This window comes from Bos indicus x Bos taurus, chromosome 17 (genome assembly GCF_003369695.1).
Source record: "Bos indicus x Bos taurus breed Angus x Brahman F1 hybrid chromosome 17, Bos_hybrid_MaternalHap_v2.0, whole genome shotgun sequence".
NCBI classification, from domain to species: Eukaryota; Metazoa; Chordata; class Mammalia; order Artiodactyla; family Bovidae; genus Bos; species Bos indicus x Bos taurus.
This window is the reverse complement of record NC_040092.1, coordinates 3,619,408-3,643,361: the sequence shown is the minus strand read 5'-3', so window position 1 is coordinate 3,643,361 and position 23,954 is coordinate 3,619,408. Positions and strand designations below refer to the sequence as shown.

Genomic DNA, 23,954 nt, shown 5'->3' with positions numbered 1-23,954 from the left:
GTGCACCCCACGGTCAAGAAGGAGGGGTTAAACAGGCCAAAGGCGGGGACAGCCCGAATGCCCATCAGCGAGCAATGGACGAGAAAAGCGCTTATGTCATACACACTGCCCGGTATGAAATAGGTAACTGGTGAGAGCTTGTTGCATAGCACAGGGGGCTCCACTCCGTGCTCTGTGGTGACGTAAACAGGAAAAAGTGTTAGTCACTCAGTCATGTCTGACTCTTTGCGACCCCATGGACTGTAGCCCGCCAGGCTCCTCTGTCCATGGGATTCTCCAGTCAAGGATACTGGAGTGGGTTGCATTTGCTTCTCCAGGGGATCTTCCCAACCCAGAGACCGAACCCCGGTTCTCCTGCGTTGCAGGCAGACTCTTTACCGTTTGAGCCACAGGGGAAGGCCAGCCTTAATGGGAAAGAAGTCCAAAAGAGGGGGGATATAGGTATACATACAGCTGATTCACTTTGCCGTAAAGCAGAACCTAACTCAACATTGTAAAGAAACTATACTCCGGTAAAATCTTTAAAAAGTGGTTATGTCCAAAAAACGCAATTATGTCCAAAAAACATGATTCTGTCCAAAAAACGTGATTCTGTCCATGCATTGGAATATTATTCAGCCATTGAAAAGAATGGAGTGCTGACACAGGCGTTCACCTGGATGTGCCTCAAAAGCATCACACTGAGTGAAAAGGCTAGACGTCAGAAGTCACATATGAGATGAGTGCATTTGTGGGAAATGTCCAGAATAGGGAAATCCATAAAGACACTTCAGTGATTGCCAGGGGCTGCGGGAGGAGAATGGGAAGTGACAGCCGAGGGGTACGGGGTTCCCTCTTGGGGTGATGAAAGTGTTCTGGAATTAGATGAGGTGACGGTTGCTCAACACTGTGAACACGCTAAATGGCCGGGAGGTAGCTCTTCACTTTTAAATGGTCAACTTGATATTGTGTGAATTCCGCCTCAATTAGAAAAAAAAAAAATTAAGCAGAGTTAAAAAAAAAAACACCACTCCAGGAAAACAGAGAGTCTGGGAGGCAGGAAGTGGGCTCCAAAGAGGCAGGAGAGAGTCAGGGGGTCTCCACAGCCCCTCCTGTGCGAGTGCCGGAGCAGGGCCTGCACACCGGGCTCGCGTCTGTCAGCTTAGGAAAGGTGCGCATGGGAACCTCCGTGGTGGTCCAGCGGTTAACACTCCACACTTCCAGCGCAGGGGGCGCTGGTTCGATCCGCAATTGGGGAACTAAGATTCCACATGCCACGCAGTCAAAAAAAAGAGAAAGAAAGAAAAGGAACACCTAAATATACGAGGCCAGGGTATGCCAGGAGGAGACCCAGGCAGGGAGACCAGCGGCCGGCCCGGGGCAGCCACGCTGCCGAGGACAACCCTGGGCTGACTCGGGGCAGTGGGGCTGGGGCCCTGTAGAGAGCTCGGGCTGAGGGCCGCACACACTCGGGCCAGGAAGCAGAGCCAGGCTCCCTTGGGGCTGCAGGCAGAAGAGGAGGGAAGGAGATGTGGGCAGAGGGGGACGAGGGGGTCGAGGAGGCTGAGGGCGGAGGCAGGAGGTGGCCAGGCAGAGGGCAGGGCTGAGGAGGGCAGCACAGCCCACGGCTCCCAGGGGACTGCAGGGGGCTGGGCCTTCCGCCTCAGGGAGAGGCAGAGGGGCCCAGAGGGATGTGAGTCCATGGAAGGAGAGTGGACATGAGGGTACACAGGGGCAGATGTGTGCACGCACACATGGACACAGGAAAACGGTCCTAGCCACAGGTAAAAACAGACATGCAGAAACACGTGCCGCAAACGCTCACACACGCCCACAACTGAGCAGCTGCACACACCAGCCACGCATACACGGGACACGTGCCGAGACAGAGCCAGGCACACGGCTGAGGGTTACGAGTGGCTGGGTGCACCTACAGCCGCGGACACCCAGACCTCTGACGCGGGAGCGCAAGTACACAGACACACGGACACTCAGAAGCATGTGCAGACAGACAGACACACGGACACACTCTCTAGCCAAAACAGACTTGCTCGCTTGTTTTGCACAAACAAGGCCTGCACACCACAAGTGCACACACCATCACCCCCCGCCCCGCCGTGCAGCACCATCACCGACCCCTCCCCTTGGGGAAGGGAGCTCTGGGCATCCCCCTTTGAGACGCCCCTGGATTCAGGAACCCCAGCACCAGGGCCCGCCTGGGAAAGGGAGACACAAACCGCAGCCGTTGCCCAACACCCAGCCCGAGGTCAGGGAGGAGCCAGGGCCCGGCCGCGCGTGCCTGCCCACGCACTGGCGGCAGACGCCCAGCCAGCGACGCAGACAGCCGGGATTGCGACGGAGCTTGCAAAATCACCCGGGTCCCTCAGGGGTCAGCCACACTGTCCCTGCCCCCCGCCCCCCACCCCGCCGAGGACCTCCCCAGGCCCCATGGGCACTACTGACCTTCTTGTTAAATTCTGGTTCTGCCATGCCCAGCTGTGAGACCTTGGCTAAGTTGCTTCACTGCTCTGCGCTTCATTTCCCCGGTAAAGGGGACCAGTGGGAGCGCGTGCTGAACACGTGAATTAATGCAGCATGCCACGCCCCTCCCCCACGCGCAGCTGGGACCGCGGCCTGCCTGGGCCTCCGGCTGGCCTGCTGCAGACTGGGTGCCGTTCCTCCTGCCTCCTGCTTGGACCCGTCCCACCCAGTGGGACCAGTAGACCATGCTGGGGGAGTAGGTCTGTCCTCCCCTCTATGTAGGAAAAGAAACCCTGTTTGTGGCAGTTTTGCAAGCACAGGACTGCACGGCCCAGCCTGGCCGAGGCGTGGGTGAGGACCTTAAACCTTGAATTTCTGTTCAAATGCTTGGAGGAGGGCTGACGAGGTCACTTATATACAACCGTGGAGACCAGAAAGCGTGGAAATGTGCCTCGGGTTCTTCCCCCCTGAGGTGTGCTCATCTCCTGTCCCCACCACCCAGAGCCCCCCTCCAACCCCGGCCCAGGCTCACACCCCCCTCCCCCACAACCCCGGAGATGAGGGACGAGGGGCTGAGGGGCCACAGGTGGGGCCCGCCCTCCCCCCCGGGGCACAGGCTGATCTTTGAAGACAAGCGTCGGGCTCTGAGGTCTGGGGCCTCAACCTTGCTCTCAGGAGTGGCCACTCCGAGGCTCCGGGTGTGCCAGTGAGGGCCCCCAGCCTCAGTTATGAATTACCCAAGCCCAGGCCTGGGCTGACCAAACCGAGTTCCTTAGCCCTGGAACTCTCTGGGTCCTGGGAAGCTAAGAAGGTCAGTCCATGAGCCACCCCGCCGCCCACCACCGGCCTGAGACACCGGCCTGGACCCCTCCGTCTGACGGCACGCATAGCATCAGCTCTGCGAGAGGGCCAGAGTCACATTCCCGTCTCCTAGCTGCAGGCGCTACCCAAGCCCTGTGGGTCCCAGTCTCCCCATCTGTAACCTGCCGGAGCCAGCCCAGTGACCCCCAAGGACTCTTAATGCCCTGAGAGCTAACGACCCCCCTCCACACACACGCACGTGTGCAGGAGACACAGGCTGGCGTGCTGGCCTCAAGGCCTGGGCCTGAATCAGGCCGGCCCAGCGGGGCACCTGTGGCTCCTGCCTAGGCCAGTTCTGAGGACAGGCCCCAGAACTAACCGATGTGTTAAAATCCAGCTTGGAGGACCGGGAGAGGCCTGACCCACTTGGAAAGCTGGGGTGGCAGGAACACCCAAATAAGGCAATGACTCACAAACAGAGATAGAAAGACACCCCCCCAGAGCTGGACAGGTGACCAGGAACCCTCCAGATGCAGGTCAGGCAGCCCCGGGAATTCTGGTTCTAAAGCCCCCATCTCAGCCTGGGATATCCCTCCAGCCAAGGCCCAGGGTGGGCCCTCCAGGGAGAGAAGCAAGATTCCCCCCACCCCAAAGACAATCCACAGACAAATGCCCTCTCCCCAGGGCCCAAGGGGTATTGGATCCTGAGCGGGCTGCCTCCCGGGTCTCCAGGCACTGGGGAAACTGAGGCCAGGGGGAGGGGGGAAGGGCTGGCCTGGGCCCCCGACCGCCACTCACCGGGCTGGGCCGTGCTCCCTGCTCCTCTGATCTGCAGCCCCCAGGTTCCCAGGGGCAGGGCGGGCGCGCTGCCAGAGGCCTGGCCCCGCTCTGGCTTTTCTGGGGAGCCACCACGACCTCTGAGTACCCCGAAGTCACACCCTTCTTCCCTTTCTGTGTGCGGGCGGGTCTGGGCTGAGGGCACCCGATAACCTCCCCCGCGCATCTGTAGGGCCCCATCAGGTCACAGCGGAATCCCAGCCCACGGAACGGGGAGATGGCCCCACAGCGACAGGAAACCCAGGCCCAGGTTTGTGGAGCTTCTGGGCACAGAGGCTCCTGGGGGCCTCCAGTCCCCCGTCTGGTCTGTGTGGCTGAGCCAAGCCCAAGCCCAGCATGGACTCTCAGCTGCCCACTCTGGCCGGCCCCTCCCAGCACTGCTCCAGGAAAGCCCTGGGGGCAAGGACTGAGTGATCACTCCCACCAGGGATGGCCAGGACTCAGGTGTGATCCAAGAGAAAGCCGACAGCAGGCCAGCCACAGCCAAGGTGGCGGTGGGGTCGGGGGGGATGCGGGACCCCCACCCCAGACAGGAGGGTCTGGGAACCTCTGCTCTGCTCCGAACCTCCTGGGTTGTTCAGACCCAGAAAGGAATGAAGAGAGAGGCTGAACCTCAGAGCTGGGCAGCCCCGGCAGGGAATCACATGGCCCTGGCTTGGGTCACTCCCCCTGCCGGCGCTCCAGTCACTTTGTCCTGAGATGGGGGCGCTGGCTCTCGAGGTGAGCACAGAGGGAGGCTGAGGTGAGCCCGGCCCAGAGCCGGCTGCACAGGATGGGGTGGGAGAGGAGGGTACAGTCCAGGACCTCAGGCGACAGCCCCGTGGCTGAGGCTCGGACGACCCCAAGGACCACAGCCCGGTCTGCTCGGTATAAGCTCTTTATTAACAAGTTGATTTAAAAAGGAGAGAGAGAGAGGTGTAAAAATACTTTTCTTGGAGGCCCCAGGAAGGGAAGGCACGGTCAGAACTCCTTTGCTGGGTCAGGCAACCCAGCCGGGGGCGGCGTGGAGATGGGGGAGGCTCAGGCCTCAGGCAGGGAATGTGCAAACCCTGAGGCCCCGCAGGGAGGGTTGAGGGCTTCCTGGAAGAAGCCCAGAGCACCACGTCCCCTGCGTTGGGCAGACACGCGGCGGCCACGTTGAGAGCCGGTGTCTGCTTACAGCTTACATACACAGAGCGGAAGGAGGGGGCCCCCCGGCAGGAACGTCCCAGAGCTGGAGCACACAGCTTTGAGAAGTCTCTGGAAGCCAGAGGGCCAGGGGAGACCCCGGAGGCTGCTGTGGCCTGCCCCTGGAGCCTCAAGAGCCCAGGCCGTCCTGCCGGCGCTGGAGGACCTCGATGACGCTGCCGATGCCGTCCTCGGGCACCTGCGGGCCGGCGGGCACAGGGAGGCGTCAGGGTCGCCCTGCCCCCTCCCCCTGCCCCCAGGTCCCCCTCCCCAGCCAGGGGGCTCACCAAGGCATGGTCGAAGTTGAAGGTGCTGATGTAGTAGGCAGAGATGTCGGCTGCAGCCAGGGGGCCCGCGATCTGGGCCACGATCCCACACTCGTCTGAGGGTCGAGGAGGGGCTGTGTGGGTCACCGCAGTCTACCCCCCACCACCCCCCCAGGCCCCAGCCCTTCCGCAGCCCCCGACACAAGGCACGGCCCCTCACCGAAGCCCAGGGGCTGTCCGCCAATGCGCACCATCCTCCACAGCTCGCCCGAGGAGCTGGTCAGCAGCAGGTCACTGGGGAACCTAGGGCAGCAGGAGGGTGGTGGGCGGGGGTACCGCGATCCACCCTTGCCCGCTGTGAGCCCGGGAGGAGGTCAGCCTGCTGACCTCAGCGTTGGACGCTCTAGCTGCCCCCTCCCTGGGGCTGGCCGAGGGCCTGTGTGCCACCTGGGGTCAGGGGTCACTTACTTTTTCTGCGTCTCAGCATCCATGACAATGGAGATGTAGCCCTCGATGAGGGAGAAGGCAAAGAAGGCGATGGAGCTGGATCCTGGACCGCCAGAGGCTGCCTCCCTGGGGGGACTGGGGAGGATGGGAGGCTCAGGTGATCTGCCCGCTCCACCTCCCAGTCAGGCTCCACGCCTGCAAAGGGGCTGGCACAGGGGTCCCTGGGCAGACCCTCCTGGCCCCCTGTCCTCCCCTCTCATCTGAGGGCCCTGACCTGCTGGTATGGCTGGGGACGGGAGAGGATGATGAACCCTGAATGTGACAAAGAAGATTTTACCCCAGGTCCAGAGGGCCTGACCAGGGCATAGCTCAGGTGGCTCTGCCCACACCTGAGGAGGGGGCCCCAGCTGTGGCTTTGGGGCCTTGCCTGGACCTCAGTGCAGGGCACAGGGGTGTCACAGACAGCCAGGAACCCCAGCCATGGAACAGGACACAGAACTGCAGATCCCAGGGGTGGGAGGAAGGTGATGGGAAGGAGCCCAGGAACAAGGTGTGTAGACCGATGCCAATGGGCCCACCTATGCGAGTAGAAGAGGACATCGATGAGGGTGGTGGCGATGGCTGGCAGTGTCTCGGGGTCCAGCGTGAGGACGCAGAATCGGTTCTGTGGGCTCTGGATGGGGTGCACCGTGGGGCTGGGCCCTGCTGGGGAGGGACCAGATGGTGGTGGAGGTGAAAGGCCGACTGTGGACGGGGGCGCCCCCTGGTGGCCAGCCAGAGAGAGACGGCCTGGGCTGGGAGTAGGGTCAGGCAGCACCTGCAGGAAGCTGCCTGGGTTCTCCCGGCGCCCTCTGGTGAGGAGGCGGGGGTCCGTGTCAGCTGGTCTCCCCAAACCCACAGCCCCACCTGCACAAGGCAAGGGCCCCCGGTAGGAAGAGGAGCCCCCGCCGAGGCCCGGGTGTCAGAGAGCGACCCTCACCATGCTGGGCACGGGGAAAGCCGTTGCTGGAATCGTCCCTGGCAACAGGCACAGGCTCCCCGCCCACCTCTCGGTAAATGTCGAACTCCCGGGCCAGCGTGTGGATCACCACGGACAGGTCCTGCTCCCGCACCTGGGCCAGGAGAGGCACAACGCATGGGTCCCCAAGCACCCATGGGGCCCGCCCTGCCCCGCACCCCTCCTCCCCCCGCCCCAGCCCAGCACCTGCGGGAGACTCACAAGGATGAAGTCTGTCTGGTAGGTGGACAGCATCAGCACGGACACGTGGTGCTCGGCCAGCGGTGCGATCACTGACCGGGCGATCTTGGTGACCCCGGCGGCCTGCACGGCCGCGCCGCTGGGGGACGACACGTTCAGCACCAGCCACGTGGCCTCGGCCACTTGCAGGAACTCGGATGGGGGCAGCTCTGTGGGGCAGGGGGCACAGGCCCGGTCAGGGCCTACAGGGCAGACCCTGCCCTGTTTCCCTGTCTGAGCCTTACGGGGAGCTCTACCAAGATCGGGTCAGGTCTGGAGACTGGAGCTGTCTTCCTCCCCCAAGTTCTGGTCCTGAGACCTGCATGTCTGCAAGGACTGAGAGGTGCTTCAGGTGTTGGCCTGTCAGGGATTGAAACTTCCCAGTTAGGATCGGAGCTCCGAATTCAGACAGAGCTGGGTTCCAATCCCAGCCTCACCATCTACTTTCTGTTGACCTGGGGCAAATGATTTAACTTCTCTGAGCCTCAGTTTCCTCTTCTGTAAAATGGGATGCCAGTATGGGCCTCAAGACAAATGCTCCGTGGGCGAACAGAAGCCTTATATCACGTGGCACCACCAGGGGGAGCCAGCACACCAAGTTGGCTAGGGGATGCCTTTTACTCTGAGCAGATCCAAACTTTCCTGCTGCACAAATAGGGAAACTAAGGCCTAAAGCAGCGCTATGCCTGCCGATGAAGCCCCAGTGATCTGGCCTGAGACTCCAGGCCTGTCAGCATGGGCCAGGCTGGCAGGAGTAGGGAGGTAGATGTCAGCTCCAGGGATCAGGGACGGGCCAGGCTGGCGTCCAGTCCGGAGCAGGAGCCACGGCCAGGGTGGCTGCTAATTGCCCAAGCACAGCTAGGAGGCCCGCCAGGACCCTGCCCTGGGCTGGCTGCCTGCTCCTCCTGCATTCCTTCCCCAACCCTCTCAGACTCCTGGAGCCGCCAGACCAGTTGGGGAGGGGGTGACACACACCAGAGAAGAGAGGAGTCAGTGGGGGGAATAACGGCGGGGCTGGGGTGGGCTGGCGAAACAGCCGCAGGAACCCGATTCTTGCCCCAGAACTGTAACTGAGGCCCTGCCGGCCGGCCAGGGGCTGCTAACCGCCCTTCACACACAGCCCCGTTTATAAAGCCCTCGAGGGACCCTATTAGATCAGAGCCGTAACTATTCCATTTTACATAAGAGGAAACAGCTCAGAGAGGGGAAGTGACTTGCTTAAGGGCACACAGCCAGTGAGAAGTGGGAATGGATTCGAACCCAGATCCATCCGCCTTCGGCCCCCAGCTCTTGCGACCATGGATCTTAGCATTCGGTGAGAACCTCGCAAAGGGACGAGCGCAGTCTCCTCCCTTAGACCCCCTCCCCAGCCCAGCCCCCACCTTTGAAGCCCTCCTCGTCCACCATGAGCGTGTAATCCTCGGGGGTCTCCGTCAGGCTGAAGAACTTGCACCTGGTTGGGGGCGGGGGGCATCTTCAGCCTGGGTGGGGCGGAGGGAGCGGGTAGACCCCGGCCGGGCGCCTCCCTGCCCCCTCAAGCGTGTTTTCTCCCCAGGACAGTGGGGTGTGTGCCCCGTTTCCAGAACTATGAACTGCTTTCCGCCTCCCCGACCTCCACGCCAGGACACGAGGAGAGGCTCACCCGCGGCTGCAAACTCAGGCCGTCGAACCTTGAGCCCTCTAGACCAGCCCCTCTGACCCGACGGGAGGCAAGTGGAAAAAGTTCTACGCAGTCGCCAGGAAAGAATGCCCCCACCTGACACCACTAGGGTTAAGCATTGACCATCCCAGGCTGTTTGCGCCTTAACCGGCCCTGGGAGGGGGCCTCACGGGGCCGGATAGGCGGCGGTCCCGGGGAGGTTAGGCCCAGGCCGGATGGCGGCCGGGGCGGGGGAGGGAGGAGGCCAGGGAGGGCTCTCCCCGCCGGCTCCCGCTGGCCCCACGACGGCCCTAATCTCCCGACCCCGTCCCAGAGCGACAGTGCAGCCCACCCCCGTCTGTGCCGCGAACCCGGACGCGCACCGGCTTCGGCGGGGCAGGAAGAGCAGCTTGATGAGCGGGTGAGTGTAGAGCCAGAGGCCGGGGCGGGCGAGGCTCAGCACCCGCACCCGGTGCTCTAGGATGTGCAGCTCCATCGCGGCCCGCGCGGCCCCGACCCCGCAGCCCACAGGACCCAGGCGGTGCTGGGGGCGGGTCGCTGGGGGCGGTGCCGGGGGGCTTAAAGGGGCCGCTGCGCGGCCGAGCGCACGCCGCCAGCTACGCCAGCTCCCCGAAGGCCACGCCGCGCGGACCGGGCGGCCAATCCAGGGTGGCCACGCCTCCTTCTAGCGCCGGAGCCTCACTCTGCTCCGTCCGGCCCGCCCTACCCGCCCCTGCTGGCTCCGCCCCACCGGTTTGGGCTCGGCAATCACCCGCTGACCCCACCCGCGTCGAGTCCTCCTGCGGGGGTTGTGGTGGGGGTGCCCTGCCGCGCCTTGCCCCCTTTCAGGGCTCCGCGCTTTCTGTAGGACGCCCGCTGCGCTGGGGTCCCGAGCCGGCGGAGACTGGGAGTCGTATCTGTCCTTGGGCCTTAGAATTAATTTCGCTGAGCCTTGGAGGCGCGCCTGGGACAGAACACAGCCCCCAAACTCCTGGAACGTGCGAGGGGCGGGGTCCGCTGCCGCAGCCCAGGCAGCCGTGTGATTCTAGGCCCTGAGAGCGTCCTAGGGCCTTGCCCCTCCTTCCTCTCGTGGCTCAGAGCTGGCACGGCCACCAGAGCTGGCAGGGGTGGCGGGGACAAAAGTCCCCCAGCGAGGGCTGCCCGGGACTAGTATTGACACATACCCTCCCTGCTTCGTGAGCCCCGTGAGTGGACTGACAAGGTGAAGCTTGACTCAGTGGCCTCAACATCTTTTACTCTCACCCAGCTTCCAGAGCAGAAGGGAGGGCCCCAGCCATTCTCTGAGCAGCACGTGGTGGGGAGGGGGCTGAAGGCCACCAGGCTGAACACTTGTTTGGGCCAGAAATGCCCAAAGCCCAACCTTTGGGGGAACAGGGCCATGCATCTGGGGCTCACTGGGTCCTCAGGTTCTCCGCCGAGACATAAGGCTGCAGTTGTGAGCAGGACTGACGTGGCCTGAGCACACCTAAACATGCTTCATGCCCGAGGAGGCCCCCAGCACTGGCAGGCGCCCCAGATCCGAGGCTGGTGAGTGCCAACTTGGGCTCGTTTCCACATCAGGGCTGGGCTCTGCTCAGGCGTCCTCAGGCCTGCAAAGACCCCGGCGCGCACAGGCACGAGCACACGGAGGCTGGCCCTGCAGCAGGACAGAACGTGTTCCAGGGGCCCTTGCCGGCCCAGGCGTCCTCAGGCCCCACTGCCAAGGCTCTGAATCAAACAGGTTAGAGCAGGACTCGGGTCTGATGGACCCAGCAGGTCTGAGCAGGCCTCCTGCCCGCTCGGCAGGCTTTACGGTAGGCGGATGGAAGAGGGGCAGCACCTGCCCTCCCTAGACTCTCTGGCTCAGTGGGTCCCCATGGAACACCGCAGCCACTGATCCTGGCCAGTCCCTTGGAGGGCCGGGGAGGGGAGTGTCCTCTGAGGCCGAGCCCTCAATTCAGGGGCAGGTGGCATAGGAAGCCACAGGGGGGAGTGGCAAGAGGTGAGAAGTAGGTGGTTTGCCCTGAAAAGTTCATGTGACCCTTGATCTCCTCAGCCTCAGTATCCCTGGTTCTACCAGAACAGGGCGTCCCAGGCCAAGGCCGCAGCCCTGCGATGCCTAAACGCTCCCAGGGAGGCTCTGCTCCTCCCTCCCTCTCCCCCCGCACCCCCACCCGGCCCGCCCAGCCTGGTGGCCTGCCAGGAACAGCCACTATTGTTTGACTGGAAAAGCTGCTTCCTCAGCAGAAGGGGGGCCTCTCCCAGGGACACCCTGTTCTCACCCTTGCTGGTCACCACACTGCCTGCCTGGGTCCTCAATGCGGAGTCAGGTCACCCTAGTCAGGACAGGTAGCGAGGGGCTCTGGGTCCCAATCTGGATCAGCTTCACCTCTCCCAGTCAGCTCCTCTGCTTCCTCCTCTGTAAAACGGGGATAGGGATGAGGCCCACCCAGTCGTCAATCAGCCAGCCCAGCCTGGCATGTGCTCAGCTCGGTAAGTGGCCAGCAGGCACCTCGTATCACAGATTCAGGCTTCGCCCCGCACCCCTCTAACTTGGATGGAGGCCTGCGCTAAGCATGGGAGGGTAGTTCTTCACAACCACCCACCCTTGGCACCAGCACCCGGCCCAGAACGAGTACCTTACTGGGGTCCAAAGTGGCATCCAGGCCAGCCCCTGGAGGAGGAGGACTCCGGAAGGACTTACGGAGCCCCTCACCTCTGTGACGGACAGGGATCAAGGCCTGGGGAGCAGGCCCTGCTCTGCCTTAGCCCTGGTGACCCTCACCCTTGGCAGGCCGTGGCCATGGGCCGGGGGGATGAAGTAGGGGAAATTGGGGCCGGGATGGGGGCCTCTGTAGGGTGTGGAGGAGATGCTGAGCCCTAGAGGTGGGACCCCCTTCCCAGTCCCAAGGTACACACCAGCTCTCTACACAAGCCTGTTTATTTCTGTACAAAACCATGTTTCTATTTTACACAAAGAACCTCCCCACCCCCCACCCCCACCACATCCGTGCCCTGGCCCTGGGGAGCATCCCCCCAGGAGGGGCTGGGTGAGGCCCCACCCATTGGCCCGCACTTCTACCCGCCCCAGCTGGGCCGGCCCGAGCTCCACTCTGGAGAAAATAAATAAGGAGACTCAGGCAGAATCTGTGCTGGGCCAGCCAGACTCTCTGCCGCCCGGGGCCAGGCAGCGGGCCCTCGGAGGGTGCGCGGGCCCTGGAGTGTCAGTCAGTCAGTGAACCGTGTGGTGTGTGGAGACCCCAGCCCAGGGGCCTGAGCTGCCAGGGTTACAAGTAGGTGTCCTCACTCTCCTGGGACGTCAGGCTCTCCCGGGAGCGGTGGTGGGCTGAGTCCCGAGGGGCCGAGCCCTGGGGGTCCTGGGGGGCTGGGTCCTGCACGGGCATATCCTGTGGGGGTGATGCATCTCCTGCGGCAGCCGCTGCCTTGGCTTGACTCGCGGCAGGCGGCTGGTCCCGCTGCCCACTCTCCCTCGCCGGCTCCCGCGGCTCCTTCTGGACCTGCTTGGATGCCTTGGACTTGCCTTTGGAGCCAGAGAGGGGGGCGTCCAGGGGCAGGCGGATGGATGGTGAGGGCTGCAGGCTGGGCCGTGGGCCCGGCTCTGCCTCCAGGATGGCCTTGGCGCCGTGCAGCCTGGGTGGGGACGGGCACTGCAGCTCCCCCCGCGTCTCCTGCCAGCGCCGCAGCTGGATGAGGTGCTCGCGCTCGATCTGGCGCTCCGTTACTGGCAGCTCCACCACCTGTGGGGCGGTGAAGGCGGGGGGCGTCAGGAAGAGCTGTCCCCTTCTGCCTCCCAGCCTGGGCCATGCGGGCTGACCACAGGACGGTGGTCACAGACCCCAGAGTGACTGCCAGGTGAGCCAGGCCCTCGAGGCCCACCGCCTCGGAGGAGAAAGCCACGAGTCCTCCTGCCTACCTGTGTATTGCCTCACTCCAGCCCCCCAGAGACAAAGATCCACAAGAGAGAAAAACGGGAAAATAAAGCCAAGGCTTGATGGGTGGGGGCCGCACCTACTCTCATTCCTTCTAGGGGGATCTGGGCCTCTCTGTGCCCCTCTCCTTGTTCAGACAGAAGGACAAGTTCTGTCCACACCGTCTTGGGCTGCTGAGCACAAGGCCGCAGGCCCCCACCAGGCCCTCAGTCTCCCCCTCCCTCCGGGGGTGAGGGGCAGGGGTGGCTGTACCTCCTGGACCAGGAACGCCTCCTGCATGACCTTGGGGTTGAGGCTCCGCAGCCGCTCGATGGTCTCGTACTGGCCTTGGCAGCCTCGGACCTTCTCGGGGGAGCCCAGTGCCTGCTTCAGCAGCACCAAGCCCACCCGGAAGATGATCTTGACTCCTGCAGGGGGCAGGCAGTGAATGTGGGCGGTGGGGGCTGCTCTGGGGAGTTTCTCTGCAAACAGAGGCCCCCCCGTGAACTGGACTGGTGGCAGGGGTGCTGCCCCGAGCCCAGCCCAGTACCTTCACAGAAGAACATGTCCCAGACACGCAGCACGGAGCTCCAGGGCAAGGTGCGCGAGAAGGCGCACATGAACCACTCGGTCATGTAGAGCAGCGGGTCGATCTTCTGCTGGCTGAGGTGCTTGTGGGCCACGGGAGACACCTTCTGCAGCAGCGAGAAGAGGATCTCCCCGTCCAGCTGGATGGCCTCCTGGGGGGACAGGGAAGCCACCGGGCCGTGACCGAGGGCCCGCAGCAGCCACCCCTGGCTCCTCAGGCGGCTCACGCTGCAGGGTGCCAAGCTCCTGCTGGGTGCTGGGTTGCAATGATAAGCACACCAGACACAGCTAGTCCCCCTCACTGAGCGTGTCCTGCAGAGAGGCAGACAGACACAAACCACAGAAGCATCGGGCTGAGGGAGCAGAGGGAGGGAGGGGGCTAAGTGCCCTCTAAGGGCATGGCAGGAACAAGACCCTGGGGGGCATGTGCCAGAGGCCCTGCCTGTCAGGTCAGGGAAAGCTCATGGGCTGAAAGCTGAGAGGAAAGAAGAGTTATCAGAGGAAGGAAGGGGCGGAGGATTAAGCCTACTGGAAGGCCAAGGCAGGAGTGTGGTGCCCTGGAGGAACAGCCATAGGGAGGCAGAGGTGGAGGGAGGGTGGAAGTGGGAGGCCGGGAGGGACTTCCAGGGGCACAGGGAGTTAAGGTCTGGAGAGGCCACAAAGGTGGCAGGTCTGGGGCGGGTCTCAGGCCAGGGCCAGGCTGGCAAGCACTCACCAGCTTCTCACTGTAGTAGCCGGGCAGGTACTTCTCACAGATCTGCACCAGGCACCAAAAGGCTTGCTGTGGGCAAGAGAGATGTGAGGCCTGGCTGCTGGGTGTTCCCCGGCCGCCTGTCTGCCCGCCCGCCCGTGGCCTAGGGGTACCTCGGCGGGCATGTGCATGAGCAGCACGGCGGCGATGGGTGCCTGGGCCTGGCAGTAGCCCTCCTCGGGTCGGTACAGTGTGTAGGCCTTCAGCACCCGGAACAGGTCCTGCTGGCTGCGGAGAGGTGAGCAGGGAAGGGCTGACGGGTGGACTCGGCCACCCACAGGCCTCACCTGTGCCCCACTGGGCCAGACCTGACTCAGAGGCTGCACTTCCCTGCAGACTGGGGTCACCAGGGGTCAGTCCCCCTCTGCAGCCCCTGCACCCTCCTTTGACAGGTGAGGGCAGAGGCTCAAAAAGAAAGCGGGGAGCAGGGCCGGGGCAGGGGGCGTGGCCCCTGGCTTAGCAGCTGTGGCCCCTCGGCCAGGCCAGCCCCGTCCCAGGTCTGTCTCAGTCCCGGCCTGGCCGCCACGTCTCTCCTTTCCTGCATACCTTGTACCCACCCAGCTCTCTCCAGCCTTCTTTCTCCCCACTCGATTTGTGCATCTTCCTGTTTCCAGAGGAAGGCCAGGCCAGGCAAGCCTAACTCTCTGGGAAGTACAGGATGAAGTGCCCCAGACCTAAGAGGACCCATCTTTGGTTTGAACCAAATAGGGAACTAACAGTGCAGTCAGGACCCTCCAGCTTCCGGGACCCCCAACGTGCCGCCAGATTCATTTTACCTCCTCTCTCTGAGGGAAAGGGACAGCCCACAAGGGCCAGCCTGCTCACCCGTGGCCCCCCCGGGACACAAACATCTCGTGGAAAGGGAACTGCCGGTGCAGGTCACGCTCAATCACATCCAGCCACTTGGGGTCCCCAGGGGACATGTCCAGCTCCTGGAAGCAAGGTCAAGAGCATCTCTTAGGAGTTAGGATGGCTGGGAGGATATCACCGTCCCAGGTTGTGGAGGAGGCCCCATCACCAGGGACAATGTTCACCTGATCCCATCCTGACTGGGCCTCCCCGAGGACAAGTCAGGAAGCTTGGGCGGAGCACAAACAAGGGGAGCAGAGTCCTGGAAACCCTGAGGGGCTACCTAGGCTCCAGGAGGAAGACCCACGTGGGTAAGAGTGCCTGACATAGCTGTAGCTTGAGATAACGTCCAGGTACTTCATTCAGGACTCAAACACCTTGTTACCCCCTGAAGATGGAAGGCAACTTGGAAGCAACAACTCCCACCTGGGAGCACCACTTGAGATGGCACACGTGGGCCTTGCCGACTGTTCTCCTCAGCCCCCCAGAGACAGGTCTGTCGTTACACTGTTCACAGGTGAGGGACTGAGGGTCAAAGAAAAGCCACTTGCCTGATGCCTTGTGGCTAGAAAAATGATGCAGCTGGGTCTGGAAGCCAGGCTGACTCAGAGCTGTCAACCCCAACTCCTGTGCTACCCACCTCCCTGTACAAGAGGTGCCACCCATTCAGGAAGCGTGTGTGTGTGTGTGTTCTGCTACCCTGAGCAACGTCATGACATCTGTCACACCATTAGCCTCAGAGCCATCTCTGGGTGCTGGGGTTTCAGCAAATTTTTACTCTTTTCTTTGAACTTTCGTGAACATTTTTGCATGAGTTCCATTTATGAAAACAAAGCTACTACACAAAGAAAGATCCTGTCTCAATTACTTGAAATGTCCTCTATCTTACTTGCTTGTTGGTTACAGGGGTATATATTATTTGTCCAAACTCTCTGAACTGTGTGCTTAAGATCTGTGCACTTTACTTTATGTAAGTTCATAACCTCAGCTTTCAAAAAAGAAAGAAACAACTCAGTGGAAAGGATGCCTGGAGGGCTGAGCAGGGAAGCAGACAGAGCCCTTGTTGTCTACGTGTTGGGCAGTGCAAGGAGGGCCCCAGGAGGAAGGCTGGGTCCACAGCAAACACATCAGTGGGTGTAGGCCCAGGCCCCTGCCTGGCAGGTGACTTCATACAAGTCCCTTTCCCTCTGTGCCTCCTCAGTGGGGGTGTCCCAGGATTGAAATAAGGACCCTAGGGTGTCAGGTAACTTGATACAAGAGGGTAAACACTGAGACAAAGGAGTGTTGGAGGCTGGAGGGTGAAGGGAGGGGCGCAGGGTCTGGACAGTGGGCCCTGGGGCAGGTGCACACGAGACCTGTGCCTGCGCATCCCCCCTCGGCGGGGCCGCTAGTGCCCCAGGCACCTGCAGGTCAGGATGCGGTCCTGATCCGAGACACTGTCTTGAGTACAGTGCAGGTCTGCTTTTGTCAGGAGGGAAAGGAGGGTCCCACAAGTTCTCCTGAAGGTTCCCCTGAGGTGTGGACCTGGGAACCCAAGGTTCCTAGAACACGCTCATTGGGTTCCTCAGCAGCTCACGGCACTCAGCGTCACCACCCCTCAGAAAGGGAAAGGTGCAGCCGAAGGGCCTGCAGGGAGAAAGGGTGCCGAGAGTCCAAGGCAGATAGGGGCCGCTGAGGGTGATGCAGTTACCGCAGCCCCCATGGAGCCTGCAGGTGCTGGCGTTGTCAAGAAGGGAAATCAGAGAAGAAAACCAGGGAAGAAAAAGACTGGAAGGTCCTGTCCTGCCTGAGGAAGGAGGAAGAAGTGGCCAGCGCAGAGGAGGAGGAGCTGCCGGGGTGTGGAGCCTGCGCTGATGGCGGAGGCTGGGGTCAACGCGGGCCTGCGGGGGCAGGATTGCTGCACCACAGCCCCTCGCGGAGCCCCTGCCTGTGGTCTCTTGCCCCAGCAGCCGGAGGCAGCTTCTCTCCCTGTCCACTTCCTCCACCCCACAGGCAGGCAGAGTCCCTCCTGCTGTGCTCACAAACCACTGTCCTGGCCTCCAGGATAGCTTCGGGGCCCTGCCACTAAGGTTCAAAACATCATGAAGGGCTTTCTGGGCCAATCTACGTCCTCCCGCAAGCAACTTCAGACCCCACAGAGGCAGCCAACCCCTCTCAGGACGCACCACTCCCCAGACACACACAGCACAGAGAGCTCTGCACTCCGCTGCTCCTCAGAGGCATCACGTCTGCTAACTGGAACCAGGAGGCTGACCGGGCCCCCGAGCTCCCTCGGCTCTCAGGCTGTGCTCTGGTGGCTGAAGGTAACCTAGGGCCTTGGTGACGTTCCCACCCCACCCCTGAGCCTCCCACTCTGCCAGAAGGCAGCCCCCTGACATGGAAGTGATGTAGCCACAGGGAGGAAGACTCTGGAGCCAAGAGGCTGCCTGAGTGGGCATGATGTCGGTGCTCTGTGGGACAGCCTGACCCCTGATTCAGGCCTGCCCTCAGCCAGACACTCCAGCAACCCCCGTCCCCTGGGCCACTCTCCTCACCTCCCGGTCTACAGCAGCAGCTCCAGGAATAGGTTTGGCGGGAGAGGGCTGTTCACTGAAGCATGAATTTTGTCAACAGGGAGCTGCTGACTGACAGCTCTCTCACTGCCTAGCATCAGTCCCAAGAGCCTGAGAGATGCCCTGAGGCCTGAGGCCAAGTCTGGCAGGTGAGCTGGGGCAGCCCCGGGAAAGCCAACTGACTCGTCGAGTTCCCTAGAGAAGCAGGCTGGAGGAGCAGCCCGGGCCAGGGGGGCCCCAAGAAGCCTCATGAATAGAGGGGTGTGCTCCACCTTGGCAATCTGAGGTGGGGAGCAGTGGGAGGGGAAGGCATGGCTGTCAGAGGGTATCCTGTCTGACCCCTGACTGGCTTCTAAACTCTAAGGACACTGGTTTGGCTCTGCCACCCCCGGAACAGACAAGCCCATAAGCAACACGGGTGAACCAAGTTTAGCTGGCTTGGATGAGGCAAGAGAAAGAGTAGAGAACGGGAAGTCAAAAGGTGTTAGGGTCCTGTGACCCTGCTGGGCAGCCCCCGAAGGCCCAGAGCTCAGGCCCCAGGTGGTCAGGGAAGGGCTCTGAGTGTCCCTCCCAATAACCAAGAGCTGAGAGGTAGTCCACCAAGTCCAAGAGAGCAAATCTGGGCGGCTGCCAATCTGTCCACCCCACTGAGGCCTGCTCAGGGCTGGTGCCTCAGATGAGTGGAGCCCCGAGTCACAGACTGACCAGGCCTGGCAGTCGGCTCTGGAGGCGAGAGGTCCCCTGAGCACAGAGGATCACTGCCCCCTCGGAAGATGTCCAGAGACGAGGAAGGGAGGGCAGGGGAAGGAAAGGCAACTCACGTCGAACTTTCCAGGGTTCTGCTGCAGCTTCACCTTGCCTCCTGACAGGTACTGCCAAGCACGGCCCCGCAGAGAAGGTGGGATGCCCTTCTGGCACCGCAGCCGGATCTGGAAGTCAAAGGGAGGCCATGCCTGTGCATCCAGCCAGGCTGCCCGCTGCCCCCTCCCTAGCCCCCAAGAGGCTGGTGCTCGTCAGGCCTTCAGTGAGCACGGGGGCAAGAGCGGAACGGGGGGAAAAGCGGACTCCACCTCTGTTGCTCCAACACTGCACCGGGTCTGCTGCCAGCAGGTGACGGCAGCAGCCCTGTGTTCCCTGGCCCAGTGACAACACAAGGATTCTTCAAGTCCACACAGGGTTATGAATCCCCATCTCAATTTTCTGAATCCAAATGGAACCAGACAAGTTAGAGGAGCCCCTGGGATGTCATCAGGAAGGGATCTGCACGATGTGGAACATGGCTCAGCCACAGGGAAAGCAGCTCACAAGATGACCTGGAATGTGCCCAGAGATGTGTCCTGGGTGCTTTCATGGGAGTGTTTAAGCAGCTGTGTGGCAAGATACATCCAGCCTAGAGAGGAAAGATCTCAGCAGAATTCAGGAAGAAGACAGGAGGTGATCAGAACAGGCCCCCCTTTGTTTGGTCAAGAATCCCCTCTCTTCTGCTCTCCCTGACCCCGAGCTCTCACGATTTCCAGACCAGGGTGGAGGCAACTGGTCTGGGTGTGAGTCCTGATCCCAGGCTAAAGTGACCCCGGCCTTCCCCATCACGGCCTGGGAGAGGGGAGGGAGGAAGTGTCTGGGGATCTCACGACCCAGAGCTAGTGCTCAATGCGTACGCTTGTTCTCTTCAACAGAAAAAAGGCTTCCACTGCCAAACCCAGCTTGAGAAAGCATCATGTTTTACAGATGGAGAAACTGAGGCACAGAGTGGGGACAATATTAAGGTCATTCCATCAGGGACCACGCCAACTTCCAGCCACACCACACAGCCTGGAGAACCGAGCCCTGGGTGCTCACTTCTCAGGCCTCTCCAAGTCACATGGGGAGATGAGCTTCCTCTGGGCTTGAGGGCAGAGTGAGGCTCGAAGGCAGGTGCCCTGATCATGCTCCTTGACCTCAAGGCCAAGGGTCAAAGAGATTGAGGGCAAAGGCAGAGGCACCATTCCTCTGGAAAGAGGGTGGGGAACTCTCAGGTGACACTGCCCTCGGCCCCTGCACCGAGCAGTCTGGCCTGGGGTGGAGATGGGAGCTCAGGGCAGTGGGAAGTGGACGGTGCCTGGATGATGAGTTTGAATCCAGCGCTGACCTCAGCCCATCACCTCTCATCAACTGTAAGATCAAAATGGTAACAACTAGGATTCTATCAGAAGTAGTGCAGAGGGCACATGCCTAGCACGGGGCCTGACACAGTCGGTATTAATAAATGATGGCTTCCTCTCTGCCCCTCCAATCCCGGGAGGACACCTGACTCAGAGGCCCTGGGCCCCGGGCTCACTCCTAAGTCCCCTCATCTGGAAACCCCCTGAGAGAGTCCCCTGGGAGGCTCTCTGAGGAGGGAGCACAGGAGGCCCGGCTTTCTAATGACCAGCATAAACAAGAGAAAACTTTCCAAGGGTCAGAGGGAGTCAAGAACCAGGAAGGAGACAGGCAGGCAGGCTGAGGGCAGTGGGGGAAGAGCAGAGTGGCTGGTCAGAGGAGCCAAGTTGCGCTTCTGGGACTGCCTGCAAAGCGGGGAGAGGAAGGGAGCAGAAGGGACCGACCTGACTCCATGGACACTTTCCCGCTGCTGTGGGACTGGGGTCTCCTGAAGGAAGCCACGTGGTCTGGCCGGGCTTTGGCAAAGGGGTGCACATGACCTGGAACCACAGGCCCTTCAGGCTCCCCAGGGCCAAGCTCAGCTGAGCTTGCCCCCACATATCATTGCAGCCCCATCACCCTCGGTCTGCTCAGGACCGTGGAGAGTCCAGGAATACCTTCAGTCCACTAAGCTCTCAGAGAGGCCCGGCCTCACCCAGGCCCAAGGTGGGGGAGGTGGGGATGGAGAGCTGGGAATACAACCAGCTTCCTCGGTGGCTCAGTGGTAAAGAATCTGCCTGCAATACAGGAGATTTGGGTTTGATCCCTAGGTCAGGAAGATCTCCTGGAGGAGGAAATGGCAACCACTCCAGTATTCTTGCCTGGGAAATCCCATGGACAGAGGAGCCTGGCGGGCTACAGTCCATGGGGTCGCAGAGTTGGACACGACTGAGCAACTAACCTTCCCCCTCTGGCCTCTGGCATCCTCCTCAGCTCGGGTGCTGGAGATGTTAACCTCTTAGGGAGAGGCAGAGGTGGGGATGAGCACGGGTAAAGCCAGAGGGATGCTCAGCCAACGGAAAGCACAGGAATCGCCATTATCTGAGGTAAGGCCTTGGGAAAGGAGAGTTCTGATGACAACTGAGAGAAGCCACACCTAGCCTGCTGAGCTCAAGGAGGGCAGAGCCTGACAGGGGAAGACAGCATTCCAGCCAGCACCCTGTCTCTCTGCAGGGCCTGGCGGGTCCCGGGAACTCAGGATCCGTGCAGGGGGTGGGGGTCTGGATCCACTTCTGGGTGCAGGTGTCGTCCTTCCTGTGCCACCACCTCTGACCCAGCTGGCACGGCAAGGCAGTGAGAGCTCCGGAGCCAGAGTGCCAGCAGATAAGCCGTGTGCTAGGGTTCCTGCGAGGGTGGAGTGCAGCCTCCTCTGGTGGCCCCGGCTGGGCGGGTAGCCCTGGTCTCTAACCGCAGTGCCAGGGAAGCAAAGGGGAAGAAGAAGTGATGCTGGAACCCCTCTGGAATCCCCATCTGCGAGGAGGTGGGGGTGAGAATGCCATAGCCATCTTCCTGCCAGCCTCAAGTCACCTCCGCAGATGGTGAGAGGAGCTGAAGCTCAGGGTAAAGGCCTGAGGGCTGAGGAAGCAGGCAAACAGACCCCAGAGTCAGGCAGGAAGCAGCTGGGCAACAACTGCCTTAAAAAAGTATTTTTTTAAGTGAAATTTTTTCTAATAAGCAAAAAATGAAAGCCCCAAAGTCCACATAGAACAGTAAGAAAGAGCCCCGGTCTGGGTGCCTCTCTCCTCCCACAGGCACAGGGCTTTACAGGAGGAGCCTTGCAACAGGACGCTCATTCCCACTTGGGCAGGGAAACTGAGGCTGGGGGAGTGAAGTGATTGCCCAAAGTCACTCTGCTAGCCATGGGCTTGGAGAGTTGGGGCTGTATGGCTGAACCCAAGCCCAAATGTGACCTTTGGCCCTGGTTTCTGCTCAGCCCTGCCGTGGCTGTGCCAGCTTGGCCCAGACCAGCATGTCAGCTGACGATGCAGGCGAGGGGGCCACTGTGCGCTGGCGACTTGTGCAGAGAGACCCCAGCAGTGGGACTGCAGACGGGCTCCACTCAGCCAGGGAGTGAGCAGACCCTGCTAAGGTGAACAAGAGTATCAACATACATGTGGTGGACAAGGATGTGCCTACAGTGTGGCAGAGCTGGCACCTAAATACAGCCCACCAGAAAAGAAACACTGGTATTTTCATTTTTATGAGACCATTAAACTGTGAAGTCACTTTTCCTTCTTTTTGCTTTGGCTAGGGGACAAGAGGGAACTCATCGAATTAATCTAGAGGGTAAAGAAGGCCCCTTATTGTGGTGGCGAAGCGTGCAGGCACTAGTTAGACTCCTGGGTTCAAACTTTGACTCTGCCATCAGTCATAAGTGGGGATACCACCACCACCAACCTCACTGGGGTGCTGTAAGGATGACCCAGCTAAGTGCCCAGCACGCTGCGTCAACATACATTAGCCACTATTAGTATATCAAGTCCGCCCCTAGGTGGTAAGCAGTGGTAAAGACTTGCCCCAGGAGCGCTGCAGGAAAGCTGCCTGAAGGGCCTTCAGCTGAGCGCGGCTCTGCAGTGTGACTCAAGAATCTGCGTCAGTCTGAAGTCATCTGGGAGGACCAGCTTCTATCCCCATTTCCAAGCCGGTGGGGGGACACTGGGTGGCTGGAGACCCTCCTGCTCCTCCAAGTGATGCAGCCCCTGCCTCCCCCACTGCGACTCCCAGCCCCAGGCTAAGGCCAGGCCCCTCACCTTTTTGTGCTTCTTGGCCATCCACTTGTCCCAGTTGTTGAGCATGTCCAGCCACTTGGACTCCCTCTGCCTCAGCACCTCCAGGGGGACTTCCTCCAGCCTGTGGAGCAGAGGGCAGGGCCCGTCAGAGGTGCCGAGAGAAGCAAAGGCCCTGGCTGAGGCCCCAGGTACCAGCCTGGTCAGTCCCCGTCCCTCCCCCTGCCGTCCCCTACGGGGCTAACTCAAGAACCCTCTAACACAGACGCGAGGGACACAACGTCCTCCCTAGAAGGCACAGGCTGAAGAGACACTAGGTTCAAGCACTCACTCCCCTACGTGTCAAGGGACCAGGGGCCCCAGTGCCTGCACCTGTGCACCAAAGCACAGCACTCCCACCCTGGATCTGTGTCGATAAACAAGCCTCTTCAGAGAACCAGCATGCACGGTACAGAGCTGGACGGAAAACCAGTCAAACAAGTACAGGGACACCATGCTCACCTCTGCATTCTAACAAAGCTGTTACTCATGGTTTCCCCAATTACGCCCTGGCCCTGTTCCCCTCTCAGCCTTTGCTCATGCCAGTCCCTTTGCGGAAACACACTCCAAGTTGTCTCTGCCTATCCAAATTCAATTACACTTCAAAGCCCCCTCAGACACCACTCGAATTTGCACATCCACTCATGCAACCACTGTCACAGCTATCCAGGCGGAGCTCTAGGGCCAGGGCGTCTGGGTAAACTGTGGGGTACAGTCGTGTGACTAGAACAAGTCCCAGCCCTCATGGCACTGACATTCTACAGGCTCTGAACGCCCACGAGAGCTGGTGGGGAAACCCCTCAGCTTGGAGACCTACCCTGGGCAGCACCGAAGCAGCTGCGGCAGACTGGGCGAGACCCCTGGCTTAGAGGGTGCTTTGAGTGAGTGAGCTCCTTCCGAGGAGGGAGTCCCTGGAAGTTCCTGAGTTCACATACCCACGGGGCAAAGAGAAGAAGACTAGCATCTGAAGGCTACGTCCCCTACACGTGCTTCCTTGTATTCAGCCTACAGAGCAATACTGGTAAGAAAACAGTGAGAATAACGTGTATGTGTCCTTCTCTACACACACATACACACTCTCAGAATTATTTTTAAAGTAGTAGATTATGGATCTTTTAAATTTCTTTCTTGTGCCTCTCCCCCTTTTTTTCCAATTAAAAAATACTGGCATTATTGAGAGGTAAGATACCCAGGAAGGGTATATTGCTTAGAGTCAAACAGCAAATCAGTGGAAAAACCCAGACTCAAATCCAAGTCAGATCATAGCCAAGGGCTTGCACTCAGCACTGCCTGACCTCCCAGAACGCAGCGTGGGGTGGAGGCTCTCAGGAACAGGACACAGCGGGGCCAGGGTTTGGCCCAGGCCTTGAGTCTCTGATTCTCTTTCTACAGGAAGGAAATGCACTGCTAGAACTTTTACTGGTTGGACGAGCAGTGGGAGGGGCCCTGGCAGAGCAGGGCTCCCAGACACAAAAGGGCAGGTCCTCT

At 60.9% G+C, this 23,954-nt stretch overlaps 2 protein-coding genes across 3 annotated transcripts in view; both read right to left on the bottom strand.

The window, feature by feature from the left end:
• Positions 1-4,959: 4,959 nt before the first annotated feature.
• On the bottom strand, positions 4,960-9,490 carry CASTOR1 (cytosolic arginine sensor for mTORC1 subunit 1). Of its 2 annotated transcripts, none has more exons than XM_027566339.1 (9): positions 9,238-9,490; positions 8,598-8,668; positions 7,198-7,385; positions 6,958-7,090; positions 6,557-6,683; positions 6,000-6,113; positions 5,752-5,834; positions 5,553-5,647; positions 4,960-5,464 (listed from the first exon to the last, which is right to left on the bottom strand). In XM_027566339.1, the coding sequence occupies exons 1-9, from the start codon at positions 9,348-9,350 to the stop codon at positions 5,396-5,398; spliced, it is 993 nt and encodes a 330-aa protein (XP_027422140.1). In that variant the 5' UTR covers positions 9,351-9,490; the 3' UTR covers positions 4,960-5,395. The 2 variants fall into 2 exon arrangements, with proteins under 2 accessions (XP_027422140.1, XP_027422141.1); XM_027566340.1 differs by having other exon boundaries at positions 6,557-6,680; positions 9,238-9,489.
• Positions 9,491-11,777: 2,287 nt separating this feature from the next.
• Positions 11,778-23,954, bottom strand: part of TBC1D10A (TBC1 domain family member 10A) — a 28,802-nt gene continuing 16,625 nt past the window's right edge. Inside the window, exons 2-9 of the mRNA XM_027566338.1 lie at positions 22,452-22,551; positions 18,345-18,452; positions 14,948-15,054; positions 14,236-14,350; positions 14,087-14,152; positions 13,334-13,523; positions 13,057-13,211; positions 11,778-12,612 (exon numbers count right to left, since the gene is read on the bottom strand). Of these exons, the coding sequence (XP_027422139.1) occupies positions 12,142-12,612; positions 13,057-13,211; positions 13,334-13,523; positions 14,087-14,152; positions 14,236-14,350; positions 14,948-15,054; positions 18,345-18,452; positions 22,452-22,551 (1,312 nt within the window). The 3' untranslated portion in view covers positions 11,778-12,141. The remainder of the gene's footprint in view (positions 12,613-13,056; positions 13,212-13,333; positions 13,524-14,086; positions 14,153-14,235; positions 14,351-14,947; positions 15,055-18,344; positions 18,453-22,451; positions 22,552-23,954) is intronic.

Excerpts from the sequence above, each read along its gene's own strand:
- CASTOR1 (XM_027566339.1), bottom strand. The coding sequence starts at position 9,350 with ATGGAGCTGCACATCCTAGAGCACCGGGTGCGGGTGCTGAGCCTCGCC. Across the intron at positions 5,648-5,751 it reads CGGACAGCCCCTGGGCTTCG|ACGAGTGTGGGATCGTGGCC; the intron begins GTGAGGGGCCGT and ends CTCGACCCTCAG. Across the intron at positions 5,465-5,552 it reads TCAACTTCGACCATGCCTTG|GTGCCCGAGGACGGCATCGG; the intron begins GTGAGCCCCCTG and ends GCCGGCCCGCAG.